The 17,161-nt window shown below is 41.1% G+C and overlaps 1 protein-coding gene across 1 annotated transcript in view; it reads left to right on the top strand.

Annotated features, from left to right (window-relative positions):
• The window catches only part of USP43 (ubiquitin specific peptidase 43), a 128,237-nt gene that overhangs the window by 93,111 nt on the left and 17,965 nt on the right, over nucleotides 1-17,161 (top strand). Inside the window, exons 7-8 of the mRNA XM_081319633.1 lie at nucleotides 3,704-3,866; nucleotides 11,939-12,050. Coding sequence (XP_081175759.1) covers nucleotides 3,704-3,866; nucleotides 11,939-12,050 — 275 coding nt within the window. The remainder of the gene's footprint in view (nucleotides 1-3,703; nucleotides 3,867-11,938; nucleotides 12,051-17,161) is intronic.

The following is a 17,161-nucleotide window of genomic DNA, read 5'->3' as shown; positions in this document are numbered from 1 at the left end:
CACAATTGCAGCCAATTGGGCTTGGAAACTGAACAAGATGGTATTTAGTTAGCATTTGCATGGGATAGTACCAGGAAATCCTAAAATTATAGCATAGTCTAGAACAGGGGTCGGCAACCTGAAAAAGGAAAAGAGCCACTGGGAACCGGTTCCATCACACACACAAAAGAGTGGGTGCCGCGTGCGCGCGTCCATGCACGCGCATGCGCAAAAAATGTTTTGCGCATGCGCAAAACGTTTTTTTCTTGCACATGCGCGGATGCCCACGGTTGCCACTTTTTTTGTGTGTGATGGAACCGGTTCCCAGTGGCAGCGGCGCCGCTTGTTTGGAAAGCTGCCGCGGCTCGTTTCGAGAGCTGCCGCCTTCGCCAGCCTGCAAACGTGCCGTGGCAGCTTTCCGAACAAGCGGCGCCGCTGCCCATTCCGAGAGGTGCACGTGCACCTCTCCGAACGAGCAGAGGTGCGTGCGCACCTCTCCAAAGGTGCGCGCGCACCTCCGCGCAAACGGGCAGCGGCGCCGCTCTTTGGGAAAGCTGCTGCGGCACGTTTGCAGGCTGCTGAAAGTGGCAGCTCTGCAAATGGGCCGCAGCAGCTTTCCGAACAAGTGGCGCCGCTGCCCATTCCGAGAGGTGCGCGTGCACCTCTCCGAATGAGCGGAGATGCGCGCGCACCTCTCCAAACCTTTGGAGAGGTGCGCGCGCACCTCTGCCCATTCGGAGAGGTGCGCTCGCACCCCTCCAAAAGGGCGGGGCCACTCTCCATTTGGAGAGGTGTGCGCGCACCACTGCCCGTTCAAAGAGGTGCACGCGCACCGCATGCGGCTCCGGAGCCGCGGGTTGCCGACCCGTGGTCTAGAAGATTAAAAAATTTTTGAAGAGTTTATTGCTGGTAAAACGTTTTGTTTTAATATTTTATTTTATTAAACCAGTTTATATAGCCGCCTGACTCACAAACAAGCAAGAGAGCCCAAAACAGTTAATAAATAAATTAAATGCATTTATTAAAAACAAAGCTAAAACAAACAAGAATAGCAGAACCATCTCACTCGTTCACCCATCCCCTGGAGTCCCTGCTGATATAGCCAGATCTTAAAGGACTTCCAGAAGTTTTAGAAATGATGAGGCCAATCTCACCTCAGATGGGAGAAGATTTCACAGTGCAGGTACCACAGCAGAAAAGCCCACTGCTTAAAGGTAAAGGTAAAGGTTCCCCCGCACATGCGTGCTAGTCATTTCCAACTCTAGGGGCTGGTGCATATCTCCGTTTCAAAGCCGAAGAGCCAGCGCTTGTCCGAGTATGTCTCCTTGGTCTTGTGGCCGGCATGACTAGATGCCAAAGGCGCACGGAACGCTGTTACCTTCCCACCATAGTGGTCCCTATTTTTCTACTTGCATTTTTATGTGCTTTTGAACTGCTAGGTTGGCAGAAAATGGGAAGAGTAACAGGCGCTCACTCTGTTACGCGGCACTCGGGATTCGACCCGCCAAACTGTTGACCTTCTGATCGACAAGCTCAGCATCCTAACCCACTGAGCCACCGCATTCTACCAGAAACACACATAACTGCTTATAACATTACATTTTGCACCAGCTGAAGTTTCCAGATACTTTTCAAGGGCAGCCCCGTGTAGAGTGAATTGCAACAGTCTAACCAGTACTGCATGAATGCCCATGAGTGGGTGCAACTGGTGTGCAAGACACATTTGTGCAAAGACCCTCCTAAGACTGACACCTGCTTTTTGAACAGGAGTTGTGAATCCAGGAAGACCTTCAGATTATGCACAATGTCTGTTTGGGGCAGTGTAACCTCATCCAGTACCAAAGATGGAATTCAAAACCCAAATCCACTCAGTTTTGCCAGAGTTCAGTGGAAGCCTGTTGCTTCCCACCCAGATCGTCACAGCCTCCAGATACCAGGATAAGAAACAGCATCACTTAATTCACCAGGGGCAGAGATGTACAATTGAGAATAGCATATCTGAGGATCCCTCACCCCATGGCAATGAGTGAGCTCACCCGGCAATATCATGCAGTTGTTGAATAGAAAAGAAGAATGCACCAACCCCTGTGGCATTCCACTGAGTAGGGGCACAGGGCAGGATCTCTCCTCCCCAATCACCACTGATTGGAACTGACCCTGAAGAAAGGTGGTGAACAAGCACAATATTGTGCTTTGGGTTGATCCAGAAAAATAGCACGGTTGATATCAACAGCTGCCGAGAGGTCAAATAAGATAAGGATGGATGCAGCTGTCAGGCATAGGAAACCTACAATAACATGAGTAATAGCTCGAATTTTTTTTATTGCACTTTGCCTAATAGTTAGCATTTGCCATATACTTGCATAACTATCTGATAAATGTTGTGAAAAATTAGGGAGGATCCTTTCTGCATAGCAACAATTCAAGGCTGATATGTCTTTTTGCTCCTCCCTCTTATAACACAGTGCTAGATTCCATCACTTCAATACAAAAATATTGGCCTCCTAGTCCCAATGGCAGAGATGTTAACAATTGGAAGTATTAAGTTGGATCGCTATTGGATGTACAAACAGACATTTGAACAGCGCATGTGTGACAGATTTTGCCAAACAAAGCAAGTTCCACTTTCATTTGGAGAATTGTATATCTTCCAGCTCTTAGTAGGTGGTGCCCAATTTGGGCCAACATAAATAGCTTTCTTTATAGGGCATATAAGACGTTAAAATATACCTAGGGATAGTCCAGAGAGGAGCAGCAGTTGTGCTTAAAAAAAGGGAAAGTTTCAAATCTTGCAGAAATGTCTAAGATTTCCGCTTATTTGAAAGATCATTCACAGGAAAGATATATTTCAGTTTGGAGGAGATGGATAAATTATATTCAGAACAAATATGGGACTAAAAAGTTCCATTTAGCTTATGAGTAGATTTCAGTGGGATATTGTTATTGGTACTTTGTAGTTATGTTAAAGGGGTGTTAAAGCACATTATGAATTTGGTTAATTGTATATTATGCATAATTTTTATTTAGAATATGATTATTGTAACTATAATCCTGTATTCAGCTCTGGGAAGTGGGGGGGGGAAATGGGTGGGTTTGGGGTGGGAGGGATTTGGGGATATATTGTAAAATTTTGTTTTTGTAAAACTCTTTAATAAAAAAAGGGAGATGTCGGTTCTGTCATTTTGGATATCTAGATCCCAAATCCTCTGCCTCAGTTCAGCCAGCGCTTTATTAAGTCCCAAAGCAGATAGTGCTGACAAGGTGAGACCACAGTATGCCAAATCATAAATTGAGAACAAAGATATTATGCCAAAGTTTACACCTCTGAATACAATGGGCTTTCTAAGACTGACCCTCTTATTTAGAATTAGAGTGATCTTCCCAGTAATGGTGGATCTGAGTGGGGAAAGTATGTTCAGATTCCAAGCTTGATTACAAACTAATTGGCTGGTCTATTGCCAGGTCACATTTTCCACTTTTTTCCCTACTCCATCAGAAAAAAAATGGATGTAGCGTTTTCTGTGAAAAGAAAGCAATGCATAGAGGTGAGAAGCAATCACTTACCCGTGGGAGAAAGATCTCATTGTCTGATTTATCCATATTAATAAATTGACCTATTTGAGGCAGGCTGTTTTTTGTGTTGTTGACATTTCTTTGAAAATTTCATAGTCTCTGTATTTTAAGCCAGATTTGAAGCATTTGTACATATTTTCCTTTTTTTCAGGTTGCCCACAGAGTCTCCCATCTTCTCCCAATTCTGCAGAGCCAGAAGGGCAGCGTTTGGTTCATAATGGGGCCGTGTCTTCTGAGTTCCTGCACCATGGTGGAGGTGGCAGAATCCTGCTCCTTGTCTGTAATTTAGCCGGAACAGGGCAACAGGCTGTGAGGTAAGCCCTTGTAGACAGGAGGGCTCTTTCTACACCAGGGTACAAGAACAACAACAACAACAACAACAACAACAACAACAACAAAAACAGGCACTTGACCTATTTTTCTGCAATCAGCAGCTCCTGGGAAAGGAATCAAATGGACTTTGCATGCAGGTCCTAGCTAAAAAAGCTGTACTATATTCCTCCCAGCCATTCATTAAAAAGATAACATCTCACAGCACAGATTTTTCAAGGTAGCAATATGGAAATGGGTTGTCACTGATCTTAGTGTTTTACTTCTCAGCCTAGCCTGCAATGCTTGTGTTCCTTGGAGGTACCAGATAAAGTTAGTCAGGTACTGCAACTTAATTGAGAAACTCATTTATTGCTCTTATAAACTATTTACATTTTCCTGGGTAAGATTAACATATTTCAAAGTCAGATGCCCTCCAAAAGAGGTTTTTATGAAATGTGGGCAAAAAAGCAAGCCAGTTATACATATGCCAAATACAGAGTTCTGTGCAGATGGCTATACTTACCAGAAGACTGATATTGGTCATGCAATATTAAGGGGAAAAAAATCCAGTTATTAGCTGCAAGATTGACACTTCTGCTGCCCAAGAGATCTTGAGTTATTTCAGATTGCACAATAATAAATTCTCCCTCTATTTTCACAGGAAAACCACATGGGTAAACAATATAAAGTTATCAAAAATACAATTGCAGATGATGGGTCCCTTAGGTCAGATGGCATTCAACTTGCTGCTGAAGAATACCTGAGGTTCTTTCAGTGTACTCATTTATTTATTTTTAATTTAAAAGCAGTGCTTGAGTACAATGGAGTTGATGAACAAATAATACCAGTTAAACTTTGTGGACAACTGTTTAATAATGATGGCCATGGAGGTTTATGCTCCAACCAATAATGTAAAAGAAGAGGAGGTTAATATGTCTTATGATCAAGTTCAATCTGAAAGGGAACATGCAAAAACAGAGTGGGATGTTAAAAGCTTGAAATAGTAAGGAGAAAACTGGTTGATTGTATGGCCTAGGAAACAGAAATGAAGTGTAAGAACGATGTATCAGTTTTTGCCAGTCCAATGATTTTTTTAATCCTAATACATTCTTCAAACAACCAAAAACAAACCTATATACTGTATGTGGACCTCACCAAACGGAGTACAGTGTACATAAATCTAATTGACCATATTATTACTACAGTGAGGCAGGATAGCTCGTTTATAGTGGTAAAGATGTGACCAGGAGCCGGCTGTAGAACAGGTCTAGAATTACTGGTGTGTAAATTCTAAGCAAAGCAAAAGTGAAAGAAGAAGCCAGCCACGTTCCACAATATACTCTTGATCGTATGCCCACCATTTTCAACATTAGGAAGTCCCATACTTGTTGACAGGGAACCAGAGGAAGAGTGGAATGAAATCAAAGGATTTCTTAAGAACAAGTATGAGAAGAAACTGCCAAATTCCAAGAAACAGAAGAAAGCAAATTGAATGTCAGAATAAATGGTAAAAGTTGCCAAGAAAAGAAGCCAAAGCCATGAAAGACAGGTCTCAGAAAGAAATGTAAAGCATTTTAGAGAGCTGTTTGAAGAGACAAGAAGCAGTATTACAACAAAATATGTAAAGGCACTGAAGATGGAAACATGGAAAAAACCAGGAAAACCTTCCAAAAGATTTCTAAACTCAGAAAGAGGGCCAGCCTCACACAGCTATACTAAAGGACATAAAAAAAACATCCAAAAAAGGTAGAATAAGTATACTAAATTTCTGAACACTAGAAATGTCAACTTCCAAGATACCTTTAAAAATATTTTCTATTTACAAAAATTTCTAGCTCCTTAAAAATGCAGTTAAATCAGAATTCTAGTCATTACCATGTTAGAAGACTACAGGAATTGGTGGAAAAATCTGCAGAAATATTGCAAGGAGATTTAATAAAGAGTCCCCCTAAACTGTGTTACCAAATCAGGAGAGTGACACAGAGACAAACGAATTGCGAAGATGTCAGTCTACATATCAGTACACAAGAAAGGAGACTTAACACAGTGCACAAACTAATGACAACAGGCATGGCAACCAACCTTAGAACTGACAATTAAGATAGAGAAGTGATAGCTTTGCCTTGTAGAATCAATACCAACAGTAATGGAATCAAGAAGCACACTGTTTAGTACTTGGCAGAGTAACAGTGAAGGTCTTGAAAAAGTATATCAGATATTGTGATGTGTTTATAGCTACAAAAAACAGGATTGTGCAAACAGTGTCTCCCTCTGAAATTCCAAAAGTTGAAGTTTGAAGAGAGAGGATAGAATATTGACACTTTTCAACTTTACTATTGGAAAAGACCACTGGGTATACTATGGATCAACCAAGAAAACAAATTTATATAGCAGAGTTCTCACTCGAGAAACAAATGGCAAGTTTCATATTATCATATTTTGGACATCTTTTGTGAAGCTCCTGCTTTTTCATTAATCTATAATGCTGGGAAAGTTGGAAGGAAAGAAAAATAAAGGATGGCGCCCACAAGGATAGATGGGGAGTCTGTTGGGGCATTGTTGGAAGATCTGAAAAGCCAGGCCACGGACATGTTATCCTGGAGAAAATCTTAATATTTTTGCTGTGAGTTGATAGCGAATTGAAAATGTGAAATCAGTGACCGATGGTTTTTATGCAATCATTGCAGTGTTTGTGAAAGAACCTCTTTAGACCCCTCTCACTGGGGGGGGGGGAGGTCTATGACAACTCACCAGGGCCAACTCACCAAAGCCAACTTGCCTCAGTCGCTGAAGAACAACTCACTGCGGAACAAGAGTTACACTAAAATCAAAGAAGTGGTGGTAGAATCATTAAAGGAAGGATGCAAAAGGCGGGACAGAATGAAATGTGGATGGCAAACAAAAGTAATTTTTTAATTCATTTTAAATAATTAAATAAAATTGTTAAATTGGCCCACAGCAAATTGTCATGTGGTGAGTCAGCTGTGACAAGTTGTCGCATGGCAAGTTGGCTGCAGTGGACTTGGCTGTTGGCGAGTTGTCCCATTCTGCTCACGGGTGTGGTGGTTATTCTGTAGGATAAAAACCAGGTCCTCCTTACTGTCCCCAAAGCTGACAGAAAGAAGTGCCCTAACCACACTGGAAGGAAGAGTCTACATCAAAGGGAAAGAACTTCATGCTGAAAGGTAGCTACTTGCTTCCCTCAGGATCCAAAGATCTGCAGGGTTGCTGATTAGCAGCCAGATAAGCAGCAGCTGGGCTTGTTAAGCACAGTTTCCTTTGTGTTATTTGGCACAACACCTGGATTTTGTAATGTTAATGTTAAGGTCTGATAAAGCAAGTGTAGCATTAAGTTAATAGACTCAGCTTGAGGCAATTGAGTTAGAACAGTAGTGGTGTTATTTCTGCCAAATCCCTGCTATGCAGCTGGACCTGGAGCAGGAATCCTGAGCCAGCTCCATGGTCTGGACTATGTTTTGCCCATTTGGGGTACGTGTGCTTCCACACACCCCCTCCACCCCCTTTTCAAAAACACTTTTTCCCCTCTTGCTGAAAATGAGGAGCTGCACTCCGTAGCATGGCTGTGAGTTGCTCATGGGAGGGAGATTGAATGCCAAAGCACTGTAGGCGGATAATGAATTCACTGTGCATATCCCAAATGTCATTAAGTAAGTCTCTGCATACTTGCAGTGGCTAATAAACTATCATCAGCTGGAAACAGCTTGTGAGATGCTGAGTTTTATGCTTGATAAATTTGTCTAGCAATATTTCCGTATTTTACAGGCAAGCTCAGCCGATTTTCCCCATTCTTTTCCATGGGCAAGAAGACCTTTTTAAACATTTGGTCCTTTCTATTCTTTTTTTAAAATTTATTTATTTTAGTTAAAGGGGTTAGTGCAGCCCAGCATATAGAATACAAAGAAAATTCATAGTTTTATAGTGATAGCAGCTAGACCAAAAAATTAGAATTTGTCTACTGCCAGAGGAAGAAAGCAGAAGATGTGCTTTAAGGTTTCAGTCTGTTGTCGGTTTGTTTATTTATCTATTAGATGTTTATGCCATCTGCAATTAAAGCTTTCTGGGCATTTCTTCTTTATTGCAATGGTATGTTTGAGTTTAGGGGAGTGTTCTGTTAGTAAAGGAAGACCACTTACCTGGCTTCTTTAAATTGTCCCTAATTTTCTTCTAATGTCTGTGGAGTATTATTATTATTATTTATTTAACTTATATACCGCCCTATTCCGGTAGGACTCAGGGCGGTTTACAGGGCAATTAAAATCATATCATACAAAAGTTAAAAAGTTAAAAAATAATTAATTAAATTTAGGGCCCAAAATTTAAAAAGTTAAAACATTAAAACCCAATTAAAACCCCTCAGTCTAGGCCTGACAGCTCAAAGAGCCAAGTTTTCAGGTCCCGGCGGAATGAGCAGAGGTCGGAAGCAGTCCTAAGTTCCATCGGAAGTTGGTTCCAGAGGGCAGGCGCACCCACAGAGAAGGCCCTCTCTCTGGGAGTCACCCGCCGGCAATCCTTTACTGGCGGTACCCTAAGAAGGCCCTCCCTGTGGGAGCGCACAGGACAATGGGAAGTTGATGCCGGCAGCAGGTGCTCCCTCAGATAATCTGGGCCCAAGCCATTTAGGGCTTTATAGGTCGTCACCAGCACCTTGAATCTCACTCGGAAGGCAACCGGAAGCCAATGCAGCTCGCAGAGAAGAGGTGTTACACGGGAGTATCAGGAAACTCCCATCACAGCTCGCGTGGCTGCATTCTGCACCAGTTGAAGCCTCTGAGTGGTCCTCAAGGGCAGCCCCATGTAGAGAGCGTTGCACTAGTCTAACCGGGAGGTCACGAGCGCATGGGTGACTGTGCGTAGAGCATCTCGGTCCAGATAGGGCCGCAACTGGCGCACCAGGTGAACCTGGGCAAAAGCCCCCCTGGTCACAGCTCCTACATGATCTTCAAAGTTGAGCCGTGAGTCCAGGAGGACGCCCAAGTTGCGAGCCCTATCAACGGGGGGTAACACCTCACCCCCCATCCTTAATGATGGAACAAACTGGTTAACCCGAGATGCCGGTACGTACAGCCACTCAGTCTTGGCAGGGTTGAGACGAAGCCTGTTTCTCCCCATCCAAACCCGGACCGCCTCAAGGCAACGGGACATCACGTCGAGGGCATCACCGGGTTGGTTCGGTGAGTTGCACAAGCAAAGGGAAGGAACTTGAAGAGTTTCAGCCTGTCAGTTTCAGTCTTGCTGCTACCTCCACAGTCTTTATGGCCCAGCTTCCGACAGAACCTGAAGCCCTTTTCAGAGGCAGAAGTCAAGCACTTCAAGTCAAAAGGTGGAATTGTTTGGCTCTCAAATCCCAAAGTAAAACATGCTTATCTTTCTCTAAAAGGAGAGGAATAGCCTTCAAAACAAAAAAGCAAAAGAGATTGGGCATGTAGAACAACACCAAACTACCTGCTATTTCCTACTCTTGAAATTGATACATGGAGTGAGTTACATTTGCTTTTAATTATAGAATCAAGAGAAATTGATCCAACTCCATATGATTTTCTTTATGCCAAAGGAAAAAAATCTGACAATGCAAATCTTGCCTACTCCAAATGTTTGCCGCAGATGGACTAGCTAAGCCTGGCTTTCTCTAAAAACAATTATCGTCTTGATTTGGAAATAAAAATTATGATTTCATTTTCTATTAGGGCAATGGTCACAACCTGTAAGCAAACCTATCCCTGGGCTAAATTTATGAAACCCCTTCCCTTTTGCCTATCTTTCTTTTTCCCTGGAGTTTTTATATTATCAATTTAGAATAAATTAAAGGAAATTTCTGATCAGATGCTAACTAAATGTAAGAGTTCCAAGTAACATATTTAAATTGAAAGAGATACATCAAAATATTATCTGATGTATTCATGTTGCCCCTAGTTTTATTTCAGAATTGAAATGTTTTCTATACCTTTAAATTTCTTTGGAAACATTTCTTTGGTAAGCCAAACAAAAGACATTTTCAGAGGGTTAAGTCTTCCAAATCATAACATATTTTGAGCAGATATCCAAATGACCACTAGGTGGTAATACAGAGACCTAGAAAAGCCTAGCTCAGGGCTAGGCAACCTTGGCTCTTTTATGACTCATGGACTTCAACTCCCAGAATTCCTGAGCCAGCCATGCTGAGGGAAAACAAGAGGATTCCAAGCTGAGCCATGCTGGCTCAGGAATTCTGGGAGTTGAAGTCCATGAGTCATAAAAGAGCCAAGGTTGCCTACCCCTGGCCTAGCTCTTTGCTCCTGTGGGTTGTCACTGGATTTTTACAGGCCAGTTATGGTAGCCCTAGTTATACATATTGTTTGGTTTTATAATGACACCCTTAACTCTGTTTGTTTACTTATATTTCACCAAACTCTTATGCTTTTTTTAAAAAAAAAATTGTATTGCTAACAAAGCACAAAAAACATTTATTAAGATCTATTGAGATCTCTCCAAAGCAATAGAAGGATGCTTGATGTAGTAATATTAATACAGAATTAATGTAGATAATGAAACCAAATTTATTAAAGTTATTACAGCATGTAGATTACACATAGATATGTATAATTTAAAATGGCTGGGTAGAAATTAGTGATAATTTCGTGTCTGAATAATGCTTGAGACTATTGAACATAAGAGATGGGATATGGGAAGAAGAGATTGTATTGTAATTTAAGAGGAGATGAAAAGTTATTAAAATTGTGTGATGAAAGTTGGAAGTCATTTCTTTATATACTATGTTTCCTTTGGTATATACTTACTTTTCTTTTTTTTTCTTTATACCTTTTTCTACTCTGCACCTTTACTCTTTCTTTCTAATTTTGCATTAGTTTGTTAGTTTTTGCTATTGTAATGATAATCTTTAATAAAATTACCTGTAAAAAAAGAAACCATTTAAAAGATAGCATTAAATGAAAGGTATGATTATTACCCCACCCAAAAAGGAAGAGATGAAAGAGGCACAGATTTGTTAAGAATCCTTTCAATTTTATGAGTAAAGAGAATCTGTAATCTGAAAGCATAGGGATTTAAATTAGTGGAAGTTTCTTTATTTGTAAATGCAGAATTGAAGAAATGATATCTTGTGAGATTTGGTTTGTCAGGAACAGGGCCCACAATGCACTGTCCAATTAATGCATCTTATTATGCTTGTCCTATGCCAAACTATCCTCCTCCTTATATTTTTAGGTCTTTATCTTGCCTTTTTTTTAGCTTTGTGGGTGGCCTAATAATAAATCAATTATTTTAGAATGTACTTTGAACTTCATGTTTTGAAAAACAAATGTTTTAATCATCAATATGGTCAGGGTTACATAAGAACAAAACTTCAGTTTTCAAGCTGGTATATGAATAGTTTAATGATACAGTTCCCTGTAGAGGGGGGGGGAAAGCCCTTGTTTCACTTGTAATTTTTGGTGCCTTTTGATGAATATACCAATTTTAGCACTTGTCGGTTTGATACTTCTTTTTTCTGTGTTGGTACTATTTTCAGTGGATGGGTATCATTTAGCATGGTTTGTCTCTAGGTGACTAGAGATACAGGTCCTCAACTTACAATAATTCGTTTAGCAACCATTCAAAGTTACGGTGACATTGAAAAAAGTGGCTTACCGCCAGTCCTCGGGCTCTTGCCCATTGCAGCATCCTCACGGTGACACGATCAAGATTTGAGCGCTTGGCAACCGGCATACGTATTTGTGACAGATGCAGTGTCCCAGATCATGTCATCACCATTTGCAACCTTCCCAGCCAGCTTCCGGCAAGCAAATGTGAATTGGGGAAGCTGGCTCACTTAACAACTGATTCACTGATTCACATAAAACAACTGCAGGGATTCACTTAACAATTGTGGCAAAAAGGGTCATAAAACGAGGGACAACTCAATTAACAACCACCTTGCTTAGCCATAGAAATCCTGGTTCCAATTGTGGTTGTAAGTCAAGGACAACCTATAACTAAGGCTTTGTTGTCTTGCAGATGTCTCTAGAACAAATGTAGCCTCTTAACACGTGTCATTAATGTGTTTTTTTTTCCTCCCCAGGTTTGGCCCTCCGCTACTGATGCGAGAAGATAGAGCTATGTCCTGGGAACAGCTGCAGCAATGTATCCTAGGCAAAATGCGCTATTTGATGAGAAGAGAGGCCCACGTGCAGGTAAGTCTGTCCTGATATCTCAGTCAAATTGTGATTATAACAATTTACTAAGGAGAAGAGCACCAAAAACTATCTCTGTGCGTTCACAGGCAGGAGACGGCTCTTCATTCCTTTATAAGTGCTTAAGCCAGAATGAAGCCGGTTTTCAATTTTACACTTTTCACAGGCTTGTTTCCTCAAATTAGGTAGGTAAAATGAGGACCCAGATTGTTGGGGGCAATAAGCTGACTTTGTAATAATGCCGCTTGGGGGGGGGGCGAAAGCCTTAATAAGCAGGCATATACATAGAATGAAGGCTATTGCTAAGCACATTGATTTGTGCTTCTTAGATTGTAAGCCGGCCTGAGTCTTTGGAGAATGGGATTAAAAAAAAAATTGACTGGAACCCATGCCATCGATTTTTGGAGTAAAAAATCACCAAATGCTCTTAGAACCTCCAAAGTAGCTAAAAGTCTCGCTTTGGCCTCCCTTGTCCTAAGGAGTGGCCTATGTTTATTCTTCGAAACTATAATGACAAGAGTAATTGTCATGCCAACGTTGTACTAGTGTTGGTGATGCCTTCTCAGATGTCAGGTTACCAGGCCTACTTATGAGACTTCATGAACTGCAGTCTGATACCGAAGAAGCAATAGAGAAAAGGGAAGGGAAGGGAGAGCTGGGCAGGGTGGAACTGTTTTTCTTACTTTTGTAACTTAGAAACTTCTGATCACTTCCTGAATTTGCTTAGGGACAAATGAGTCACTTAAAATGTTATATTTTTCCTGCATGTCTCTAGCCTTCCAGACTTGTTTTAAGTGAGTAGAGTTTTAATTAAATTACAGCTGGTTAAATCATAATCATTTGTCACGAGGGAGCTAAAATTAATTTCCTGTGCAAAATGAAGATTGATAATCGAATCCAGATTCAGGATAGTCGCTTTTAGATGCTTGCTGGTTCTATTTCTCCTACGTGATTATTGCTCTTTAGCATCTCAGTGGAGAAAGCGTTTTTTTTTCTTTTGAGTCTATTAATCCCCTTTGCTCTTTCCACTGAAACTTTTGGAAATAAAAAAATCAGGAATAATGAAGGAGTTTCATGTACTAGTTTCATGTACTTAGTTGAACAAATATTCTCACAGGGTCTGTAATTATAGCTTTTCTTTCCTTTCCACGTTCATGCTGAATGTTTGATAGGAGATGATACCTTTATAATGTGCAAGTGAAGTAGCCTTATGGATAAGGAAATATATATTACAGAGACTCCTGTGAGTAGATTATTGGGGTGTGTAACACTTCATTTTCACTTGAAAGTGATGCTTTGCAACCTGTACATATCCATATGGTTGCTTTTAGTAAAGGTAGCGCTTGCTTACTGACTGCCTTGTTTGGTGATCCTTTGAAGTTACGATGGTTTTCTAAAAAAAGAACAGCATTTTCAACCGTCACATGTGGTTACATGATCGCCATTCGGGCATTTCACAACTGGCTTGCAACAAGCCAAGATAACAGAGAAGGAGGATGTAAAATTGTAAATTGCAGTCCCCAAATGTTTTGCTTAATGGCTGTGGCAATCTCCTAATGACCAAAGGAGAAGTAAGGTCATAAGCCTGTCATGGTCACTGTGATTTTCTGCAGTGCTTAGTGACTGAGTTGCCAGCCCAATTGTCTACTTAAGCAAGGACAACCTGTAAATTTTAGACAGGGGCTCCATTCATGTTCTTGCAATTCCAGAGCTTCTCTTCCAATATGGAAGTCAAAGCAGTGTATAGTTCTGGTGGGCAGGATTTGACACATTACAGTGTATTGCTGAGCTCAGTGCTGTTATTCTCATTCTCGTGAATGGCAACTGTTCATTTCAAAGGCAGAAGGGTCAGCGAGGTACAATCACCAGGGACTAAACGGATCCTGAAGATACGTAGAACTGAGTGTACTCACTTACCTTGTTTCCAGATAGTTTAAAAAAAACTTACCAAGGATTTTGTTTGTGGATAACTGGATATGGAGTTGTTGGGTGGTTTGTTTGTTTTTTGTTTGTTTGTTTTGCAATCTGTGGGTTTTGCACTTTGCCTGAAAGCAATTAAGCTGACTTTGTAATAATGCCGCTTGGGGTGTGTGTGAAAGCCCTAATAAGCAGGCATATACATAGAATGAAGGCTACTGCTAAGCTTGTAAGCCGCCCTGAGTCTTCGGAGAAGGGCGGGATATAAATGGAATTAAAATAAAAAAATAAATTATGTTGTGTTTTTGTTTTATTTACATTTCTGTGGCTAAACTATATGGTATAGCATCAGCCCCCAACCTTTCGGGCACTAGGGACCAGATCCGTGGAGAAAGGTTTTTTTCTGGACCGGAGGGGGCGTGGTTTTGCATGCTGCCTGCATCCCACGGATGGGGCTTTGCTTTTTTGCATGGACTGGTTGCTGGCAGGCCACAGACCGGTACTGGTCCTCGGACCGGGGGTTGGGGACCTCTGTGGCATAGAATGGAATAACAGCAAGAGACCGATAAACTTTTCTTGCCATGTTGATCTCCAAAGCTCTCTGGGTGGTGGCAAAATCCGTAGGAGCTACATTCATGTTAATTACATTTACAATATTGGCCTCAAGTTGGCAGAGCAGATGCAAAATTTCACTCTGCTTCCAATGAAGCCACTAGGCACGGCATCATATATGGCTGATGCACAAAATAGAATGCTGTGATTTTTGTTCTCAGCAGCTCTTCTGGGCCCAGGAAATCTCAGCATCCATAATTCTTGTGGCATGTAGAGATATAATAATAAATTTAGGAATTCATTCCTACAAAGAGATCACCTCTTGTCCTCTAATTTCTTTGTAGAAATCTAAGAAGTCATGGGTTGTCAGGGGTTGCTCATAGATAAATGAAAAGCATTTTTTCCATGCTCAAAGACAAATTTATTACTTCATATATTTTACATATAAAGATAAAGTTCTGCATAAGGACTCCAAAGCTAACCCTGATGTGATGTACTTCAGAGTAAGGAAAGTGCATTATAGCCATAGAGAGGTAATATTACAACATCATTTTCTCATTAAGACTTTTGAAAGTTCAGTCACTTCAGGACTGCTTTATAAAAAAAATGAACAGTGTATTATATCTTTTGTTCTTTCGTCAGTATATTTTGGAAGTTAAGAAAAACTCTTAAGGATGCATCCACACTGCAGCATTTCCAGTTGACCTATCATCTTCAATGACCAGTTGCCCATTGTGAACTGTTTGGAAGAAAATAATGCCACTTCTTAAGTCAGTCAGTGTGTAGGATCACTTGATTCCAGGGGACAGTATTAAAACTCATCATTAACACATTAGTATGCCATATGATTTGTTTCATTAAGGTTGTTTTTTTCATTTGCTCAGTCTTACTGCCAGGGTAAAAATGAAGTGACTCCATTTATTTCTCATCTGGAGATTCCTACTTAGATAGACTCAAAAGCGGTGCTTAAAATCATATTATCTGAGCATTGCTGCATACGATACATCTGGCATGTGCAGAACAAACTGCACTGCTTCAAATCTACAAGGTTTGTGGTGAAGAGAAGATTGGGTTGGGGCATGGGAGCCTCTACTCTGCCAAGTATAGATAATTTGGGAAGCCCTGTTGTGTGCCGTGGGTCATGCATGTGGGATACTTCATAAGATTTGAAGGAACATGAACATACAAAAATATTTGTAGGAATAACATGGTGGTGAAGTTGTTAAACAAGAACCAAAGAGATCCAGATTACTTTTAGCCATGGAAAAACACTGGATATTTTTTGGGCACTCAGTTTTTCTGCTCAGTCCGAATACCACACAGGATTATTTTTCTGCATCTTGGGTTGGCGGGGGGGGGGGGGGGAAGGAAATCAGAAAAGATTCCTACTCAGACTCCAGAAAACTGTTTTGTAGACCACATTGAATGAAATGGATTAAGTGACAGCTTCCAATATTTTTATATGCCATTCTGCATGTGGCTTGTAGGAACAACTGTTCTGCATTAGCAAGTAAAGGACTCATAGAAAGTGGGGAGCCAGCAGCACACTTTGTCCACAGGGGAGCTGCCCCATAGCTTCTAGAGATGAAATGCTAAGATGGAGACCCTTAGCAGAACCATCTTGCTCAAAAGAGGCTTTTGAGTGCCATAACGTCTTCCTCGCCGTAGGCCAGGGCAATAAGGGCAGCCTGTGAAACCTAACTAAGTTGATTTCCTATTTCCGGCTCTAAATGAGCTGTTCAATTGCAGAACTTTGTTCAAACCACCAGGAAAGGAACAAGAAGACCCCTACAGACTATATAGTCCCTTCTGTCAGACGTCAACTTGAAATATAAAGAAAATTAAGCTCAGATGCACTGCAGAAAGTTGGGCTCAGGAACAATATTTGCTTTTATTCGCATGTGTTAGATTGATATCCCGCCTTTTTTCTACAGGAGCTCAAGGCAATGTACATACTGCTTCCTCCACCTGTTTTTCTCCCCACAACAATCCTGTGTGGTAAGTTGGGCTAAGAGAGAGTGACAGCCTCCAGGTCACCCAGTGACCTTCTGTGAACTTGAACCTGGGTCTCCCAGCTCTTAGCCCTGCACCTGAATCGCGACATATTGTGATGGTTGTCTGTATTACTTTCTGTACATAAAGAATAAACTTCTGAACCACATTTAAATAATTTTCAAATGATACCCTCACTACTGCACTACACACTGGTTCTTGGGCTGAGAGGAAAGAAATGGTCCATAATTACCAGCCAATTTGAGGCAAATATTGGGAAACCATGTGTAAATAAAACAGAACAGAAGCATTCCTTAAGTCCTGTGAACAGAGACAGTAGTAAGAAGAGACACAGAATGAGTCCAGGAAGGGAGGGGAGGAAAAACACAATCACTTCTGCAAGATTTGTTATTATAGCTTAAGTCAATATTGTTCTAATTTTCCTGTGGCGTTGATTTTCTGGTCTGATCTACCTTGTGAGGCTGATACCAGATGAGCTGTTTTGGCTGAAAATGCACTAGAATTTGGCTCTCCTCACTCTTAACCACTGGCTGTCTGGTTTTCTTATTCCATTGATGCTGCCTGCTTTTTGTTTAATCAGTCTGTTTGTCTTTATTAACTCTAGGAAGAGAGCTAAAAAGAAAGTGAAT

The sequence above is a fragment of the Vipera berus genome (assembly GCF_964194415.1).
Source record: "Vipera berus genome assembly, chromosome: 2".
Classification (NCBI taxonomy): domain Eukaryota; kingdom Metazoa; phylum Chordata; class Lepidosauria; order Squamata; family Viperidae; genus Vipera; species Vipera berus.
The sequence above is the reverse complement of the archived record's forward strand: the minus strand, read 5'-3'. Positions and strand labels throughout refer to the sequence as shown.